General features: G+C 41.3%; 1 protein-coding gene across 2 annotated transcripts in view; it reads right to left on the bottom strand.

Moving 5' to 3' along the window:
* Positions 1 to 101: 101 nt before the first annotated feature.
* The window catches only part of cntnap2b (contactin associated protein 2b), a 32,249-nt gene continuing 12,596 nt past the window's right edge, over positions 102 to 19,754 (bottom strand). For both annotated transcript variants that reach the window (XM_042498247.1, XM_042498248.1), the window contains 24 exons: positions 18,291 to 18,401; positions 17,813 to 18,006; positions 16,658 to 16,805; positions 14,965 to 15,168; positions 14,670 to 14,854; positions 13,828 to 13,971; positions 13,235 to 13,493; positions 12,939 to 13,088; positions 12,106 to 12,268; positions 11,844 to 11,950; positions 10,678 to 10,797; positions 10,457 to 10,572; positions 9,770 to 9,854; positions 9,522 to 9,678; positions 7,598 to 7,725; positions 6,393 to 6,563; positions 5,607 to 5,825; positions 4,483 to 4,719; positions 4,110 to 4,343; positions 3,851 to 3,984; positions 3,076 to 3,169; positions 1,998 to 2,228; positions 1,815 to 1,889; positions 102 to 595 (listed from right to left, as the gene is read on the bottom strand). In XM_042498247.1, the coding sequence (XP_042354181.1) occupies positions 396 to 595; positions 1,815 to 1,889; positions 1,998 to 2,228; positions 3,076 to 3,169; positions 3,851 to 3,984; positions 4,110 to 4,343; positions 4,483 to 4,719; positions 5,607 to 5,825; positions 6,393 to 6,563; positions 7,598 to 7,725; positions 9,522 to 9,678; positions 9,770 to 9,854; positions 10,457 to 10,572; positions 10,678 to 10,797; positions 11,844 to 11,950; positions 12,106 to 12,268; positions 12,939 to 13,088; positions 13,235 to 13,493; positions 13,828 to 13,971; positions 14,670 to 14,854; positions 14,965 to 15,168; positions 16,658 to 16,805; positions 17,813 to 18,006; positions 18,291 to 18,401 (3,866 nt within the window). In that variant the 3' untranslated portion in view covers positions 102 to 395. The remainder of the gene's footprint in view (positions 596 to 1,814; positions 1,890 to 1,997; positions 2,229 to 3,075; positions 3,170 to 3,850; positions 3,985 to 4,109; positions 4,344 to 4,482; positions 4,720 to 5,606; positions 5,826 to 6,392; positions 6,564 to 7,597; positions 7,726 to 9,521; positions 9,679 to 9,769; positions 9,855 to 10,456; positions 10,573 to 10,677; positions 10,798 to 11,843; positions 11,951 to 12,105; positions 12,269 to 12,938; positions 13,089 to 13,234; positions 13,494 to 13,827; positions 13,972 to 14,669; positions 14,855 to 14,964; positions 15,169 to 16,657; positions 16,806 to 17,812; positions 18,007 to 18,290; positions 18,402 to 19,754) is intronic.

The raw sequence follows: 19,754 nt of genomic DNA, 5'->3' as shown, positions 1-19,754 counted from the left end.
ATGACTTAAATATGAATACATAAATATGACTGAAATTAAAAATAATTTAAATAAATAGTCAAATAAAAGCTAATGAACACACTCACTCATCCAAGGCCTGTAACGTCATGGCACCGTCCTCGCCACCATCTGAAGGCTGTCATCCTGTCACACTGTCCGTTGTAAATAAAGTTAAAATAAACCGCTCCACACCTCCACACGGGCTCTGCCACGCAGCACTGCGCCCTGTGCTTTAATCCCACACTGGAACGCCATGGTGTCCGTTGTCCATAAAGTTTTCAAATAAACCACTCGGCACATCTCAGAGGCTCCACGGGTGGTGACCTCACTACTACTCCCTATGCTTAGAAAACTACATACATCCTAATGTCATATGTCCGTGTTGCTGCGGGGGATCAGATGAACCACTCCTTCTTGCTCTCGTCGATGGTTTCGGTGAAGGCCGGGTCGTTGACGATGATGGCCGCGTCGGCGCAGTCTGCTGACTCGGCTCCCTTGGCCTCGTTGGTGTGGTAGGAGCCTTTGTGACGGAACATGTGACGGATCACAAACACCATGATGCAGAGGACGGCGAAGATCACCATGGAGATGATGCCTGAAATCAAAACAAAGGAGCGCTTCATTTGGGAAAATCGACTGTAACGTGCAGCCTGATGTTATTAAAGCTGAACTCACAAGAGACACAGTCATCATAATGTAATTAGTAACCTCACCACGTGTCGAATCCATAGACCCTAATAAAGATGGACGGCATGACGGCTCCCAAAAAGTGAAGCCAAAACATGGCAATACAGATCATTAACCCCGGTTCTTCCATATTATGGATGGGACATGGGCCAAACTTAAAACTCTAAGTTCACATCAAAAACAGTGGCCAAACATTCATACATTTATTCAGAATCAGAGAATCAGAATGCTCTTTATTGTCATTATACAGTGTATAACGAGATTGGAGAGCTTCTCCATTCCTTCAGTGCACAGTGCAAAAGCTTTTTACAGAATTAAGTACGAAATAGGTAAAAAAAATAGCAATGGAATAAGAATAAAAAAGACTCTTTACTCTGTTTATCCAAGATAACGGGATAGCGGCATCATTCATTTCAGATCTGAAGATAACAAAACAATACTTTCCCACACCATGTCAGAGAAGCAGGGGAATACATCACATGCATGGGCATGGTGGTTATCTGTTTCCAGTTTTGACAAATTGATTGAGGGGAGCAGACTGATGTCCCGAGCCATCAAGTTAGCTCGACAGACAGCTGTTGTAATGTTAACATTCGTGATGTAACCTTCGCTCATTTATTCGTTTAAAAAATATTTCAGAATAGAAAGGATTACAGCACAAAACAAAGGACTTATGTACATCAGTGTCCAGGGCATCCATCAGTCAGCATGGCATGACATGTCACATGTGACGCAAGTCTTCAGCCCATCACATTTAATCTGTTACCTCCAGATCTCAAATTAATTCTGTTGTTATCTCAGGAAAACGTGTAGCGGCTTAGTGGTTTTTTATTGACAGCTGTGTGTGCCAACTGGTGTGCTCACGATCAATGGCATTGCTTGTGATTGGTTGGACGGGTGTTTGGGCAGGAATTTGATACCAATGGAAATTGTGCTGTGCCAACTCTGGTTTCAAATGATGTCACAGTTCTGTACAGTACAGTACGGGAAGTGGAGACGCGTCGTCCACCTTAATAAACAGTCCTTTGTACCTTTGTGAAGACAGCTAAGGCAAAGACAGCGCCCTTTGCGGACTGTTCCCAGCTGCAGCTCTGACACTTGGCAGTTGGAAATTAAATGAGATTTACCTCCAATGACAGCAGAGTTGCGATCCACTCCATCACCGCTGGCCGTGTCCTCATTAAAGGGGAAAACAGCTCCGGCTATGGACAAAGCAAACATTTGTTATCTGTCTGAATTCTGACATGCATTATGACTTTGGCCTGTTCTCATGTGTCCTGAAACTGTCTGGCGTGTCTGTCTGTGTCTACCTGCTTCCATGTGCCAGGGGTCACTGGCTGAGGCCATGGGAGAGATGGTCAGGGGTGAGGCTCCACAGTTGGATGGGACCAGAATGCCATGGGTGCTGACGGGTGCTGCCAGGCCCGAGCGCAGCGCAGCTTTTAACGGCGCTACGCTGTTCCACTGAACTCTTGAAAGACAGCCCACAAAGCCCGGCGTGTTGTAGCGTTCAATCAGGATGGGGTCAATCTGTCCTGTTTCTATAAGAACAACAAAACAAGGGTCTTATCTCCACTGACACTTTACGACAATCACCAAAACAAGCAAGCAACACAAACGAAACTCCTCTCAGGGCCCAGTGTTACAGTTTGTATGTATTATTCAGAATCACTGTCTCATCAGGATTTTACGGGGTTTGACCTTCTATTGTTCTGACGCAGCATAGGATAGAACACATTGGGATACGATATGATGTGATACGATTCCATACGATACCATACCATACCATACCATACCATACCATACCATACAATATAATATAATGGGATGCTATCTGATGCTATGGGATATGATGGGAAACAATACGATCCGATCTGATCCAGTATGATGGAACAAGTTACAATGCAATGGGATACAATATGATACGATGGGATATGATACGATACAGTGGCATATGATGCAATACTATGGGTTGTGATGGGATTAGATAAAACACAATATGATAGAATGGGATGCGATGGGATACGTTATGTGGGTTATAATATGATAGGATATGATATGATACATTATAGATGTGACATAAGTATCAAGTGTCTTATGGATGCTCTTAACTAGTGTTTAACTAGAGGTTGACTGATTGGGCTGATAATGCATTGTAAATACCTAAACTCACCTATACATCAACAGTCAACTGTAGTAAGGACTCATAGTGTGCTATAACAGTCCATGCAGTATAATAAGTTATCATATTGTGTATCAAGTAAAGTGAGGTACATATGGGCATTGATGATAATGTGTGCTCCATCAAAATGTTTCATTGTCAGTGTTGAGTAAAGTGTTACACCTTTTCATGCATTAAAACAATCTGTGCTCTACTTTCACACTTACCAAAGACCTTTCCAAGGAAGATACTTTTGACCAGGTTGAACTGAGTGTCGGAGGCCTCAGGTAGGGTGTATGTGGACACTGGGTAGTGGTCCAGCTAGAGAATAAGGACGGAGAACAGGAACAGTGATAAATCTGTATAATAACTTTAATGTGCGCTGTTGTTATCGCACCAAGAACAGTTCATCTTCCAATGTGGGCTTCAAATTTAACCTAACTTCAACTAAAAAATAAAACAAAATAAAATTCCCTTGAGTGGTTTAAGAAACAGTTTGCAAATTTGGGTAAACAATAAATTGATCTCCTCATCTATACCCTCGTCCTACTGCATGAAAACAAGTATCGAAGGCCCCTGCTCAAAAGAAATTACAGTATGCAAAAATGTATTTAAAATAAATGCATCTACTTATTGAGAAATGTGTTGATTTGCTTTCGTTTGAAAAGCGTGGTGAGAAATAATAATAATGAATAATAATAATGTAGCTCCACCTCCATCATTCTTTGATATCATATTTCTGTACATGTGTGGTTGCAGCCAGAAACATGTAATTTAGGGGGGCTTTAGAGGTAATGGTTGTTGCATTTTGGAATTTTGGACAGAGCCAGGCTAGCTGTCTCCCCCTGTTTCCAGTCTTCATCTATGATGACTGTATCTAAACATCTCTCTCTCAGAAAAGAAGCAAATGAAACCCAAATGTTGAATTATGACTTTGACACATTCTGACACTTTTTTCTACATCTTTGCAGTACACGGTATGTAGCGACAAGAAGCACTGACCTGAAGTCGTATCTCCCTCAGGTTCCTCGTTATGTTGACAGAATGTGGCTGCCCGTTGGCCATGTTACGATGGTCAACATCAATGGTGAAAGGTTCTGTTAGTCCCCCAAGACTGTAGCGGATCTGAAGAGTGCCTGCACACACACAAAGAGAGACACACACATACTATGTTTTCAACATGGAATAATAATGAAACAGCTGACATATATGTATATATTTTTAAAGAAAATGAATTAACTTAAAATGTTGCTGAGCTCACCATTGTGTCTGAGCACCACGGCGAGGTAGTCCTGAGTTCTGGAGCTGATGTAGACCAGGATGCTGGGAGCACTGGAGGTGCTGAAGCTGAACACCAGCTCCTCGTGAGTCAGGTTAGCCTCACTAGGAACACCAACACTTGGCATGGTCTTCACCTCCTGTGGCGCAAAAGATCCCGCCTCTGACAGGAAGTCATAACGTACCAGGGTTCCTGTCTCAAAGTAGCCACCAACATCTAACACACAGAGAGGAAGGAACGGGCATTAAAGCCCCTGCAAAGTATTTACCACTGTTTGTTGCTGCTTCTAATGGAAATCAATCCTAAGCGATGTAATCTATTCTGCTGTAACATCTCTGAGTGTTGGAGGCCGTACCGTCTGTGCAGAAGGGTCCATCGTACGCAGTGAGGGAGCAGTCACACGAGTATCCGTTGTACTTCTCCACACACTTCCCTCCGTTCCTGCAGTGCATCCCGTAGCTGCTGCAGTGGCCCTGGCAGCCTGGATTAACCCCTGGAGTTACCTGTGCCCTCTCCTCCAGGTCAAAGGTCACACCATTTATCCTCAGAGCCCGCATGCAGCCCAGGAAGCCCCTCTGACCACTGGAGGCCCCTGGGAAATAAGACAGGAAGCACAGCATTAGTTTGACAGAGCACCAACGTCATAGTTAACACCACAGTCATGTTTGTCATCATGAGTCTGGATGTTACAGAGAAATTGTAGTTATAAAGACATGCAAAAATAGTACTGATACACAGTTAGTTCATGTTTTGAAGTGAATCATCACATGGACCAGCATTGGGACCCTCAGATGTAGTTCAGGAACATCTACTCAGAGTCTTAATGGCACATTAAGCACTTAAAGATCTTTTCTTGGGTTGGGCCAGTCGAAAAATGTCCAAACCGCTTTGACATTAAATCATGGACTGGACCAGTATACCAAAATTTACCACTAGGGGTCACAAATTTCAGAAGACGTAGGAGGAAGGGGAGTGGCGCAAGGCTATTCTCGCACATTTTTTTATGAAAAGTAATGCACCCAAAGTCGTACATATCCCACATATTTTGATAGTCTGGTGACCTATCCAGGGTGTATCCCAATGTGCATGTCCTAATGTAATGGGTGCATTACTTTTGTATGGTAGCCTCGGCCGTCAGTGTATGAATGTCTGCGTGAATGGGTGAATGTGACGTGTAGTGTTAAAACTTTAAGAGTGGTCGAACAACTAGAAAAGAGCTACATAGGTCATCAGCACAGGTTGCTGATGTAGGCTACTCTTTAATTTGCCTAAACTTTAACATTTAGCCAGTTTGCATAAAATCAAACTGGTTTAAGCTCCCAAACTGGACCGGAAAACAGGTCCCAACTCTTACCTCTGCTAACACATCCTAGAGACAGGACCAAAACAAAGACAGGATGAACCCTCAAGTGGTGTACCTCATGTGTGACAGTTGTGGAGAACAGTATAGTACATACGGCATGTGTGTGTGTGTCTTACCAACATATAGCTCACTGTAGAACTCTAGTTTGGTGTGTCCCTGTGGAGGCATGGGTCTGACCTCTCTGTACTGTCCGTTAAGCTGCAGCACAGCTTCCCTGATGTTCTTCTCAGCCTCCACACGATGCCACTGGTCGTCGTTGAGGGGCACGGGTGAGCGGACGCTGAGCTCCACCCGCTCACTGCCCACATCAAAAGAGAAGAGGACCACCGAGCCTCCTGGGATCAAAAAATTGGAGACAATTAAAACTGAGGTTTTCACTAAAGACAAAGTCAATCTCTGATTTCTCTATTGTTTTGAATTACTACAACCAAAATCTATGAAAAACACATGTATTTTGGGCAACTGAAGAGATTTACTCTAAGTATTTCAGCCCAGGCCCCTTAGTTTTAAAACTCCTGTTAGGGCATCTCAGGCGAGCCATATCACAAGTATCTTATAAATCACTTCTGGAAACTCTCTTTTATCAGAGGGACTATTTCTTCTTAGATTAATATCTATTTTCATTGATTAGGTTCATTATTCTATACTTGTATCTCATCCAATAGTGTTTAATTCACCACAGGAAGATTCTAAAATAGTGTTCAGTGTCCAAACACTGGGCAGGTTTCTGAAATTGGGAATATAAAATACGCCTATTGGAAACGAGTCAATTTTCAAAAAAACTCCCATTTACCCTCTCATGAGGTGGTATTTCAGGCGATTAGAAAACAGCAATTGTGTTTTATCAACATTTGGAAAATATTGTGCAAATCTGTATAGAAAAAACCCGCCTACAGACACACCTCTCAGTTCAATGTGAAGGAAGTCAGCAGTTCCCAGGTTCTCCAGAAAGACGCCATGAGTGGACGAGGTCTTGAAGTAGAAGGAAATGTCAGTGCTGGTTTCTCCTCTGAAGGAAGGGAAGTGGAGGTAGGAGGCAGGGCTGTTGAAGGATGCTGCGTTCCAGAAGCTCCCTTGAGAAAACAATAGTACAAGGTACAAGGTAACTTTATTGTCATTTTTCTTAAACGTAGTTTATGTTTTGTAGATAACAAAGATAAAAATACTAATGTTTCTCTTATTATATGAAATAGGTCATTCATTCATTCATTGTCCGTAACCGCTTGTCCTCGCAAGGTTCACAGGGGGGCTGGAGCCAATCCCAGCTGTCATCAGGCGGAAATAGGTAAATATCTTAAATATCATCTTGTAAAAGATTAGGGGAAATATATTCCATTCATTTTTAGCTTCATTCACTGGTATTTAAGGTTTCTACTAAAACATGTTTACATGCTTTAATTGTCAAAAACAATTTCTTGCCGAAGTTGTGCACTCTGAAAGTAACAGCAGCAATATGTCATTACAATCTTACAGTCAAAAAAAAAAAGTTTAATATTAAATCTAAATGTAAAATATTATATCTAAATGTTAAATATAAATGTAAAATATTACATCTAAATGTTATATCTAAATTTTAAATGTTAAAACTAGATGTTAAATGTTACATCCAAATGTTAAATGTTAAATCTTTAATCTAAATCTTAAATCTTTATGTCACGGTTCTAAATATTTAGCTAATATACAAAGTCACGCTGTTGCTTAGTGGAAGTACCAAAATAAGAGCTAAATGTACTGATGGTCGGTGTACATGATGGCTGACGGATTTTCATTTTAAAATGAGAAAATCAAAATCGGGAAATTAGATGTGAACTTGTAGCTCCTTGCTGCAACACTCCTGGCTTATACGGAAAATTTTTGCCACAACCCAGCAAGGGCTGTAACAGCGAGGGGCAGCGCTGGGTCTAACCCTGGGAGTTGAGGTTGCGCTGGCTTTATTCATGCGCCTAAACCACTGTAACTTTATGTTAAGTACGTATATTCATGTTAAGTACATAACGTGATTTGTGGGGTCCTGTAGGATATAATACAAACTGTTATGTGATAATACATTGGTGTTTGTGTGTTGAGTGTGTGTGTGCGTGTGTGTGTGCGTGTGCGAGCCACTCACGGTCCCCTTGGCATCGGAGTGGTCCTATCGTCACTTTGGCCTCAGATCCAGCTCTGCTTCTATCACCTACCACAACCTGACTGACTGGCAAATGGTCTTTATACACCAGCAGGCCTGAATCCTCCCTCCTACACACACACACACACACACACACACACACACACACAGACAAATACCCATCAGTTAAGTCAAGTTCATATTACACTAATATCTGAAGCATTATTAGATTGATTTTCCAAGTCAAAAAATCATTTCTTGCAGCCTGGCTGTTCTGGCTTGACTGGTGACAGTGATAAATGTGAGCACACAGTAACACCAGCAGACACAGCTCTGTAATGAAGTCCTCTGGGACAGCAGCACGAGCAGCCAGTCACACAGAGCCAGTGGTGGACAAAGTACACAACTCTTTTACCTGAGCTACAAATAACACGTGAAAGTTGCTGAGTCAAATTATTACTTGAATTACAGTACAGAAGTACTTGCTTTTAAAAATACTTAAGTACTCAAAGTACTGTCAAAACAAATCTCTACACACTGCTGTATATTGTCACAGTGCATTTACAGAAGCTATTGAGGCTATAATGAAGTTTGTGCGCAGTAAACGGAGTAAACATTTAAAACAAATTATTATTCAGCTCAAAAACTTCAAAGCTTCAAATCTTCATTTCCACCTGCTGCTGTAGCCATTACTAACACCGCCAACTGATATTGACTTTAGTATTTTAGAAAAGAAAAAAAATCATCTGCTGACTTCAAAGCAAATATTATGAGTAAATAGAGCCTTTATATAATTGGAGTGGAGTCACAAGTACAATATTTGTCTTTCAAATGTAGCAGAGTCAAAGTAACAAGTTTCCAAAAATACTAATACTCATCTTAAGTACGGATACTCAAAAACTGTACTTAAGTACAGTATTTGAATAAATGTACACCGTTATTGTCCATCACTGCACAGATTCTATAAATAAACTATATTCATAATATAACCTAATATTTGACAGTTAACTGACTAATTATCGTTTAAATATCTACTGCATTATTAAAGTGTGCATATCAAGAATTATTGTAAGGAAGGAAATCAAGAAAAGAATAATTTCCTTCATCTATTAAAGTTTTATTTCCATCCCAATTATCCTACAGAAAGTGCTAATTGCTTCATCACAGAATTTATATCTTCACTTGATAAAAGTGATGTGGACATTGGGGCCTTTTTAGGGGTATTTGAGACTTCGAAACATAATATTATTCTTCATAAACATCCACATTTAGTTCTCTGACAAAACCCAGTGTACCGCTTAAAGATATAAAACATGATTGTTCTATGTCTAACAAAAATTGATAAACCCATCGAGAAGGCTGAGGCTGAGCAAGACTGCAAAAAAAACCAGCAAAACTATGTCAAAAGATCCGCTTACAAGCCCTCACACTATGCAAAATAATCAACTTTGTGTGCGTTAACTTTAGCTTTGGCAGAGCTCATGCGTGTGCTCAGGTACACTCAGGAAGCTGCTCGTAGGCAGAAGCGTTTTCTATTGTTGTGATGTTTTAGGGAAAATGCTCGTGTTTGGGAATTACTGAGTATACAATTGGATGAATGAGACCTGGACATTACTGCAGGAGATGGTAAACAGATGTTTGGATATAGTTTTGTTGTTATTCAATGTGGTTATTTCAATTCATGAAGAATGTTTACCTTTTTTGGATTTTTTTTGTTCACTGTGGAGGAATGCAACAAGTTTTCTTCACAAATTCATGGTAACTGGGTGAGTAATTGATAGACAAATTTCCGTTTTAGGGGCAAAGTTTCCAGTTCTGCTGTCTGTCACGGCTGCTTTGATGAAGGAAATAACTATAATTCAATGTGAATATTCAAACTGCAACTTTAATGAGTTTAAACTAAGCTGCTGAGCAGAGGTCCACTCACCAGGAGCGCTGGTCAGCGTCACAGTTGCAGTAGTGTTTGGGGTCCGTACAGTTGTGTTCGATACCGCAGGAACACTTCTGTATCCCTGGCCCTGAGCCGCCCCAGTAAGAATGCCTCTCATTGGCTCTTCCTACCCACCAGGTGAACGGGACGCCATCTGGAAGTCAAAGCAACAGCATGAAGTCAGTTTACTTTCAATTTCAGTAGATCAGTTCTTAAGTCAGGCAACATGCTGAGGGAGGTGTTACCTGGAGTGTTGAGCAGACGAGACATCTTGCAGGCGTAGGCAACAAACTGGTCACAGTACTCTGCACTGCCGGTGACCGACAACATCTGGAAACACACACAGGAAGGAGACAGAGGGAACTTCTTTTTGTGTGTTTTTTTACTGTATGCAGAAAAATCTTCATTTTAGTTTATGATTTTTTTTAGTGGCAATTATTTGCAGTTAATTACAATCCATAACGTAAAAGACTTTTGATCAACCTTTATATGTACTAGCATCACAGCAGTACAACTTCCATGTCATAATACAGTCAGTTTCTTGTTAATTGTTGTCATTATATTGTGATACTTTTCATCTCACATCAAAGCTTTTTCATGTTATAATGTTGTGTTTTTTTTTATTATTAATACATACCAAAAAAACAGTTTTGATAAGAAACTTTTCTTGTTATATTAATAAGTCTTTTCTTTATTATACAATGCCTAGTTATCTTGATATATGTGGGTGCAAGCCGTAGAGCATGCATGTCCAAAGTTCGACCCAGGGGCAGATTGTGGGCCTGGAACCAATTTTAAATAGCCCTTGGTTTGATTTTCAAAATACAGTGTGTGATTCACTTGGCGGCCAATGGCTTTTTTTGTTTTGAAATGAGAAAACTTGCAGGACGTGAACTCCTGCAGGTCAAATTTAGTGTGTAGTCATTGTGTACCTGTTCATCAGTCACATTGTAAATGATCTGCAGCACTGCCTTCCCCTCCTGGTCTGCACTGGTGACCGATGTCTGAGGAGACAGGTTGTTCTTCAGCGTGGTCCAAACTTTTTCCTCTGAAATAGCAGAAAAATTCACATCAACATCAACGGTCTTCATACAGATTGCCATGACAAAATTAAACAGATTGACTTTTCACCCTTCTCACAGTGACATCTCACCTGTCATGTCACAGCTGACTCTGAAGGGGGTGATAGGTCCACTGCCGTCTGGGTCAATCCAGTAGTTCCCTGAGCTCTTCCCCTGGTGTTTATACTCCTCACAGGACTGCTGATACATCGCTACAGAGGACACACACAGCTCAGCAGACACAAAGCAGAGTGGGTGTGTGTGTATGTGTGTGTGTGTGTGTGTGTGTGTGGTCTTGTAACTGCTAAATAGTGAGGACTGAAACATGTTTATAACCAGCAGAGTGGGGACAGTTATGGAAAAGGAGGACATTTTGGCCAGTCTTTACTTCTTAACAAAGGCCAGTCTTGTTTTTAAGGTTCAGGTTCAGTAAGATTTAGGTCAGTCAGTCCCTTTTGGATTTTGCAAGCTGTAACGCCTCATTTCATGGCAGCTTTTCTACAAAGTTGCGCTGCATGTTACATTGTTTATAGATGTTTTTTGCAAGGACATGGTTAAGGTAAATGAAAATTGCAAAAGTAATTGTGATGCAGTCTTGGATTCTGAGCTTATTATTATAAGCATTCAGTGTTTTCCACAGAATTAGAATCTATTTGGGATGGTGACAGAGATTGCAGCAACAGCTGATCATCAACAATCGGCTGTTAATGTCATTTAACACAGGGCTGAAGAATTGTCTCAGTAAAGCGCTCTCCTCCTGCTTTGTCTGACCAGTGAGCACGAGCTAAGACCACAGCGTCGGGTCGGTTGTCATTTAGCTGTGATGGTTGGGGTTAAGGTACGAGGCTAGACAATACATTATGGTATAGTACCTTTGGAACCACAAGTACCACCTACGAAAAGGTAGCTAGACCCTGGATCTGTTTAATATTTCTACTGCAGACAGTACTCTTACATGTGGGAGGGTGAACGGACTGCAGGGTTTCTAGCTCCACCTTTTAGTATCGGATCAGTGTGCCCGATACCCCAAGCAGAGGGGTGACTGAAAATGGGGATGATTTCAAAGGCACTAAAGGTACCATCCACGTTTTCACAATGGAAACGCCAAAATAATGTGTGCTGATATGAGGCCTACCAACTTGCTGATGGAAAGGCTCCAAATGTCAAAGAGGGTCCATACAGAGAGAGAAGTAGAGGGAAGTGTATGTATGTGTGTGTGTGTGTGTGTGTGTGTGTGTGTGTGTGTGTGTGTGCTTACAGGTATGGCAGGTAGCTCCAGTGTATCCAGTTCCACTACAGTTGCAGCTGAATGTGTCCCACGTCTGAGAGCAGCGCCCGCCGTGCTCACAGTGATTAGGGACACACCTGACAGGACGCACAGAGGGACAGGGGACGGACACAAATATGAACACTGGCAGAACACAGCAGAGACCTATGTCTAACCCACAGTACTTACTGAGCCTGTGCTTTCTCTTCTGTCATGACAATCTTAATGCTGTGATTGTGACTGAGTTGTATACCTGTCTATAATGGCACACATATCCAGGCTGACATTTTCAAAGGTTCCAATAAGGCCCTGCTCCACAGCTCTGAGGTCAGCTGGATGGTCGTCTATGTGGATCATCTGCATGCAGCCCTGGAAGGAGCGCTGAAGTGTTCGGGTGTTGGGGTGCAGGAAGTTGCCTGGAGGCAAGTGGAGGAGGTCAAAGGTCATTATAGGGAACACTGAAGAAGTACTGATTAACCTCTGTGCTGTTGTTGACTCTGAACAATCCCTGTAGTCCTCATGGCTGTAGCTGGGATTTTAGAAATACTGAGGTCATGAGTCTAAGCCTCCCTCCCTCAGAAAAATTGAGCCATCAGTTCAAAAGTTGAGCGGATCATCTGGAAGTTTTGAATCCACAATTCCTCTGTGAAATTGTGGACTATCACCTCCCAGAAATCCCTCATATGAGGCCGCTTCCATGTATCAGGGGCTCCCCTTTCCATTATCGCTCACATAACACGTCTACGTGACCTTGGATTGGAATTAATGACGGCTAGTGCAGTGGCTGCAATAGAAATGCAGATGCTAATGTTTTGAACATCCATCACTATGCTTCTTGGAATGTTATCACCAGAGGAGAAGTCACTGAACATCACTCAAACAATTTTGTTTAATCATCATTTGAAAATATTGCTTAACTGTTGTGCAAATATGTTATGGAAACCTGCCTAGTGTGATGACACACTTAAAATACTTTGACTTAAAACTGGCTGAATTTCATGTTTCAGTGCCTGAAAAAAAACATGTAACTGCCACCTGAAATATACATGTTCCTTTGGATGGTTTGTTATGTTTTTGGGCAATCACCTCCAAAGTAGTAGGTTCCCCCAGTCTGGATCTGGACAGGAATGGCTGTTCTGACTGTGGACGCCTCGTCTCCGTCCACTGTCAGCATAGCATAATTCTCCAGAGCATTCAGATGGACGCTGTGCCACAGGCCATCATTCAGACCTGAACCTGCAGCCAAAAACACACTTCAGTCCATAAACTTAAACATAAAATAGAACTGAACTAAGCAGCAAAATAAAAATGAATCAAAAAGTGATTAAATTAATTGATGAGCTCCTGAACTTCCATTCTGAAGATTCATGAGCTGAGCTCACCTGATGAGATATCGATGCGGGTGTTCTTGCTCTGTGTCACATTAATATAGACGGTGACCTTGCCCTCCGTCAGTCCCACCTCCACCCAGCCGTCAGCCAACACTGTGAACATCAGCAGGCCGTTGGGGTTCCACGTCCTGAAGGACAGACTGACTGACAGAGTGTCGCTGTCACTCTGACCTGGCAGGCGCAGGAAGGACGTGGAGTTGAAGAAAACGGAGAAGGAGTTGGACTCGGCACACGAAAATGTCAGATTACGCTACAGCAGAAGAGAGAGAGAGAAAACAGATTTGTCATTTCTGAGCTAAAACATTTTCAGAAGCAATAATCGAACAGAGTCATTTGATCCGAGTGTGACTTTTGTTAATAGATTGACAGTCCTTAAATAAATAAATAAATAAAATAATTATTTCTGAAATGTAATTTTTTTTGTTGTTGTTACAGGTTAAGTTACAGGCTCAAAAACTCAATTTAGAGGTATAGCTTTTTGAATTTAAGTGTTTTAAAGTAGTTTTTAACTCAAATGAAAATGACATAAGCTATGTCTCCTAAACACAAACACACACACTGAGAGCCAGTGAGAGTTGTCTTACAAAGCTGGACGTGTCCACTTTCTTCCTGCGGACCAGGTTGGTGATGTTGTCTCCATTGTAAGTGATTCCCTCCATGCAGCCCACAAAGTTGTCTCTGCCTCCAAAGCTCGGCTTTGCAGATACAGGCAGCCCTCCGAAACTGATCTGAGGACACACAGCAGAGCAACATGGATTCACTGACACTGATCCTGCTGGACCGTAGATGTTTAGAGCTGATGTATGCGTGTCCTTGTCTCTCCACGTCCTCTCCATGCTGCATAAAACACTCCACCATAATCAGCTGTTTTTCTTATGAATCCCAAGTAAAGATTCTTTTTTTTCTATTTGGAGTCGAGTGAAGTATATTATATCTAAGTATATCTATATTTAATCCTCTGAAACCTGGGCAATTTAGTATGATTTCTGTATGAAATATGAGAAGAAAACAATGAGCAACTTAAGAAGCAATTACCCAAAATTAGCAAGAACTTAGTAAAATATACAAGAAGATTTTCTGAAAATTAATCAAAACAAACAAAACTTTTTTTAAAAAAAGTAAAAGAAAGCAAAAAACTACTACAACTACCTCAAAAATACAAAAAAATGACATGACCTGGAAAATTGCTTAAAATATAATAATTCTGTAAAATAATTTAACATATATAGTTACAGTAATTATAAATATAGTTCTCTGGACATATATCCCTAGCTTAGAAAAAATCAAATCTACTGATTTCTTGCAATGTCTGTCACACAGGAATGACAGCCCGTAGGAAGATACCAGTGGGGCATCGTGAGTGTTGCAGGAAAGTGAGCCTAAATGGTGGAAATGCCTGACAATGTGACCTGAAGGGAGTGCTTACCTCATAGTCCAGGTCCAGGTGGTCAAACTCTCCATTGGTCCTGAACTGCTGAGTGTGATGGTCCAGAGTGAAGTTGACGTTCCTCCGGTATCGCTCTATGACAACTGAGTGCCAGTGGTCGTCATCCAGTAAGCTCCCACTGTTCACTGAGGTGTGACCCTGAATGGAGCCGTACTGGTTACTGCCTGGAGACAACAGCAGAGCACACACACATGAAAAGGACGGAAAGGTTATAGTGCTGTCAACAGAGGAGGAGAAACTGTCTGTGGAGAACCCTGACTGTATGGACGTCTACCTAAGTTGATGCTTAGCTGCAGTCGGGCCCTGCGGAGCTCCAGGGAGATGTAGTCTCCCTGCTGTCCCTCCCCGTGGAGCAGGACCCCATCTCCAGCTGTGGTCCTGAACTTCAGAGATATGACGTCCTTCACAATCTTTATCTTCTTACTCCTGAAGCGATAGGAGATGACGCCATGGCCATCGAAACTGATCACATCTGCCCCTGGAGGACAAAAAAATAAAGAACAGATTCTGGGTCCAGTGCCTGTGCCTGTGTACTTGACCCTGTGAAGTTACAAGCAGCTTATTCATTGTGCCACACTCTCGCAGTGCAGAGCGTACTCTGGGCACAGGCGGAGCAGCAGAACTTCAGGTGCAATGAAAGTGAAACTTAACTTTGAGACGCAGGAGAATGAAAAGTTAAGTTTCACTTCAAGTTTCACCTGAAGTTCTGCTGAGTACGCTGAGTACGCTCTGCACTGCGAGAGTGTGGCACAATGAATAACAAAACTCTCTGTATATTTCCTGATGAACAGTCCTGCTCTAAAAACAGAAAATCTATGTGTGGGTGTAATGCTTTTATTGTGATGACCACCACAAATAAATTAATATGAGGCCCTTGAGATCTATCATTTCATTTTCAAGGGTTTCCCAAAAACAAATACTAAAATGAACTACACAAAACAAATCACAAACAAACTTATGCTAAATACACTATAATAAAAATGAGGACAAATATGCATGGATAAAGCCTTTAAGCCCTCAACATCCACATTTTTCCTACCAATTTATCATTTAGGGATAATAAAGAGGAGCTGATCAGAGCATCTTCATGAGGAAGTGTAAGCAGCAAAAAACTGTTAAAGCAATAAAGATGGTTAAGATGAATACACCTGATACCAAGTTGACACAAGTGAAGTTGTCCTTTTATATTAAGAGTGAGCCATTTGAGTGTATCAGCACTGGTTCTGTCATCTCGCCGAGCTGTGAGCGGAGCTCTTCCAAAAACTGGTGAATCATGGAAATGATCTCACACTGGGAGGAGCTCTGAGACGAAAAGCCAAGGACACTATATCCCTCTGCTGACTCAGGTACTCATAGGAAGTGGAGATTTGGTGTGTAAAAGTCTGTTTTCTTTTAATTTACCTAAACACAGCTGAATCCCTAACATTAACAGTTCATATTGTATGATGCTCAATGTGACCCTGTGCTGGGCAATGAGGAGAAAATCCAATATCACAATATTTTTCTTTTCTAATGATTTGATTTGACCTGATTAGATAGACCTGTTTGATTGATAGCCATCTGACTTTTCTCTGGGCCTTGTTGTACCTTTAAGGGTGCTAATGACTGCACCTTCATCATTTTTATTTGTGAACCCACTTCCTGCTTAACAGCATACTACATTCACTATTTATTCAATGTAAAAGTTTGAATTTGAAAGTTGTGTCTTGACACTTGATGGTGATGATACAAAATGTTAATGAGTCTTAACTCCAGCCTGTTGCTTGAGTCTTTAATCTCACATCCTCATCTGACTGTGACTAATCATCTTTTTCAAATTAATTAATCTCATGATTTTTTCTGTTTTTCCAATTGTGAAGTGCTACTCTGAATAACTGTCACGAAGCAAATGTGCATTGTGATTTATCAGTCAATCAGTGGTTGTGACCACAGAGGCTCAGAATCAGGTTTCCCTCTCTTGTTCTCACAGTAGGAGCAGCCGTAGAGCTCCAGTCGCACTCCGATGCGTCCCTCCCTGCTCCACTCCACTGGGATGAAGCGGATGTAGCGAGCCAGGATGGCATGCTGCAGGTCATGGCGAACAGCTCCTTCACTGTTCACGTTCCCCTCAAACGTCTGAAACACACAGAAACAAACAAGCTGCAGCATTCTGGCCGGAGGAGCGTCACAGTCATCGTAAGCATGATCTAACTAAAATAAAAGGAGTTTCTGTTTGTTTTTATGTTTGTCCTTCAATTTTCTCGACAGCTGTTCATCCGATCAATTCTCCAGATCTATGAGACATATTTATTATTTACACAGTGCCTTATCTAAACAATGTAGTGTATTAAAAGATGACCCCATTAAGCGTTACACAACCCAATGGCATGCTGGGTACGACCTACTCTTCATCACTAGCTACAGCAAATGTAAGAACAGATGAAGAAAGAGAGACCAGAGAGACCAGAGATGGTACATTGTGGTAAACTCAAACATTTCAAGCATCTGAGATGGAATATTCAGAATGAATGTTTTTGTTGTTTGTTTTTCTGACCCACGATACCTTTGATCATACCTTTTCTTTCTCTGTAATAAAAAAATATAAGTTTTGAACCAGCTGCAGAGTTGATGCAGGAAACTGTACAGAAATTCCGCTCCTCTGCACTTTGCTTTTTTTTTTCTTAAGATTAGTTTTTGAGATTTTTGCTTTTATTTGATAGGATGGCTTCAGCATGAAAGGGGGAGGGGGGATGGCATGCAGCAATGAGCTGAAGCTGAAATCAAACCTGCTAGTTTGGGCTCGTTGTTTGGAGGTGCACTGAGCAGCTAGTTTCCAGGCTTTGCACTCACAGATGCACTCCAAAGTACTGAAATTTAGCATTTCTGCTTTTCCTGTTTACACTGTAATAACTATAGTGGGCAAAATCTGAAGATATGTCGGAAGTAAAACAAAGTTATTTATGGACATCTGAGAGTCCATCAGTGTTTCTGAAGAGCCTAAGCTGCACTGACTCTGGCTATACATGAGTGACAACTTTGGGGGGTGTTGACACAAAAGGCATCAAGTTCGTTCAAAGGGTTTAAGTGAACATTTGCAAAAGATGAGGTGACATCACAAAACCAGACACAAGATTCTTCCTCACCCAAATATTTCCATCCTGTAGATACGGCCTCCAGTTTTTCTGCGTGTCACTGTAAAGCAGCCGATACTTGCTGGTCCAATCAGAGCTACTGTAGCGGCCCTGGGTCACTATGGCAACCACCTGCTTCCTAGAACCCAGGTCCACCTGTAACCACTGGTAACGATCTGTATCCAAGGGCGACCAGCCTCCAGCACCTAGTTTGTGGGTGTTGTAGAGCGGACATGGTGAAAGATTGGAGGAAGGGAAAAGATAAAGAGCTGAAAAATGGATTTCAACATTTGAAACAAAATTATAATGTTTTAGTTTTAATATGATGAGGCAGAGTTGTGTACGTAGAGTTTCTTTATGATGGACGATGTCACTGGAGGGAGTTCAGCAAGTACAGTCATCTAAACAGAGTAACTGTATGGCTTGCAAGCTTTGTTCTATTATTATCTGGAGACGTTTCCATGTGAAAGCTCCAATCACAAAGGCATACCTTGTTTGCGGTTGAGTTTGGCATAACCAGCTCCATAAGCTCGGCCATACACTGATGAACTGGTGAAGGAGCTGTAGGGAAGGGGAGTGGCTAAGCTGTCCTCACACTTCCCTGAACGACAAAGACAAAAAACAGACACAAAGTTCAGCTCATCATCACAAATAAAGTCTGCATTGCTAGGCAACAGCTTGTTTACTTCCTGCCAGCTGATGTCATTTGCATACACTGCACAACATTCCAACCAGAAATACAGAGACCCAATGAGAATGACTGCAATTCTGAAACTGTACAGTATATTCTGATTTCTTACTCATATTTTTGAAAATGAGGAACAGCATTACAGCTATACTCAACAAAACACTTAACACTCTGTGTTTAAAGTCAAATGTGTTCAAGTTTATGGTAGAATTGAACATTGCATAAATAATCTATAAAGCAAAGAAAAATTTACTACTAAGTAGGACACAAAAAACATTTGACAGGGAGGGTGGTTATAATTTCACAGGAAAGTATAATTTAAAGTAGCATTGTGTTACATTTATGAAGTATTTCTGAGTATATTTCACTCTGTGGGGTGAAACTGTGGAATGATTTAAATGTGGAACTCAAGCACAAAGCAGAAATATTACTCAAGTCAGAAAAGGCACAAAAAATGTATTTTCCATAAGTATAAGAGGGCTGCAATCAGTTAAGCTTTAGTTTACTGACACTGTATGATAAACATGTAATATACAGAATTTGGATAATCATTCATAAACTCTATACATGTATGTGTGCATATTAAGTTATATATGTAGTCTATGCATATGTTTGTTAGGACTGTGCATCTTCACTGGTCTCACGATTTGATTTGGTTACAATTATTATGTCAATGACTCAGTCCTTTTAAGTTTACTTTTTGGGCATTTTTATTATTGGAAAGGACAGAGAGACAGTGTGAAGGGGGAGAGACAGGGGATGACATGCAGCAAAGGGCCGTAAACCAGAACCTACAACCGCTGCGGCGAGGACATACATGGGGCACCAGCTCCATCCACTGAGCCACCAGGCGCCCCGTCAATGACTCAGTTCTATTCGATTCCATTCGGGTTCACGATGCATCACGATGTATTGCATCCTCAATTTTCTATATTGATGCACATGTCATCTTTTTCATCAAGAAATATTTTATAATCCAGCCGCAGCCAGAAAAATCAACAAACAAGGTTATGTGGCTATAATCAATTAAGTCACCACATCTATGCAGAATCGTCCTTGTCTGCATCACGATGCATCTTAGAAACGATTAATGTCAACAACCCTAATGTTTGTGTATATGTGTATGTAAGGTAAAGTTTATGAATTAATCAAAAACACGAGGGGACTGTGCGAACAGTCAGCGACCTCTATAGAGACCTTTAAGTCACATCTGGAGACCTATCTTTTTTTTAAGTGTTTTCATGTGTGATTCATGTACTCTATGTG

This window comes from Plectropomus leopardus, chromosome 12 (assembly GCF_008729295.1).
Source record: "Plectropomus leopardus isolate mb chromosome 12, YSFRI_Pleo_2.0, whole genome shotgun sequence".
NCBI lineage: Eukaryota > Metazoa > Chordata > Actinopteri > Perciformes > Serranidae > Plectropomus > Plectropomus leopardus.
Note: the sequence above shows the minus strand (reverse complement) of the source record. Positions and strands in the feature narration are given on the sequence as shown.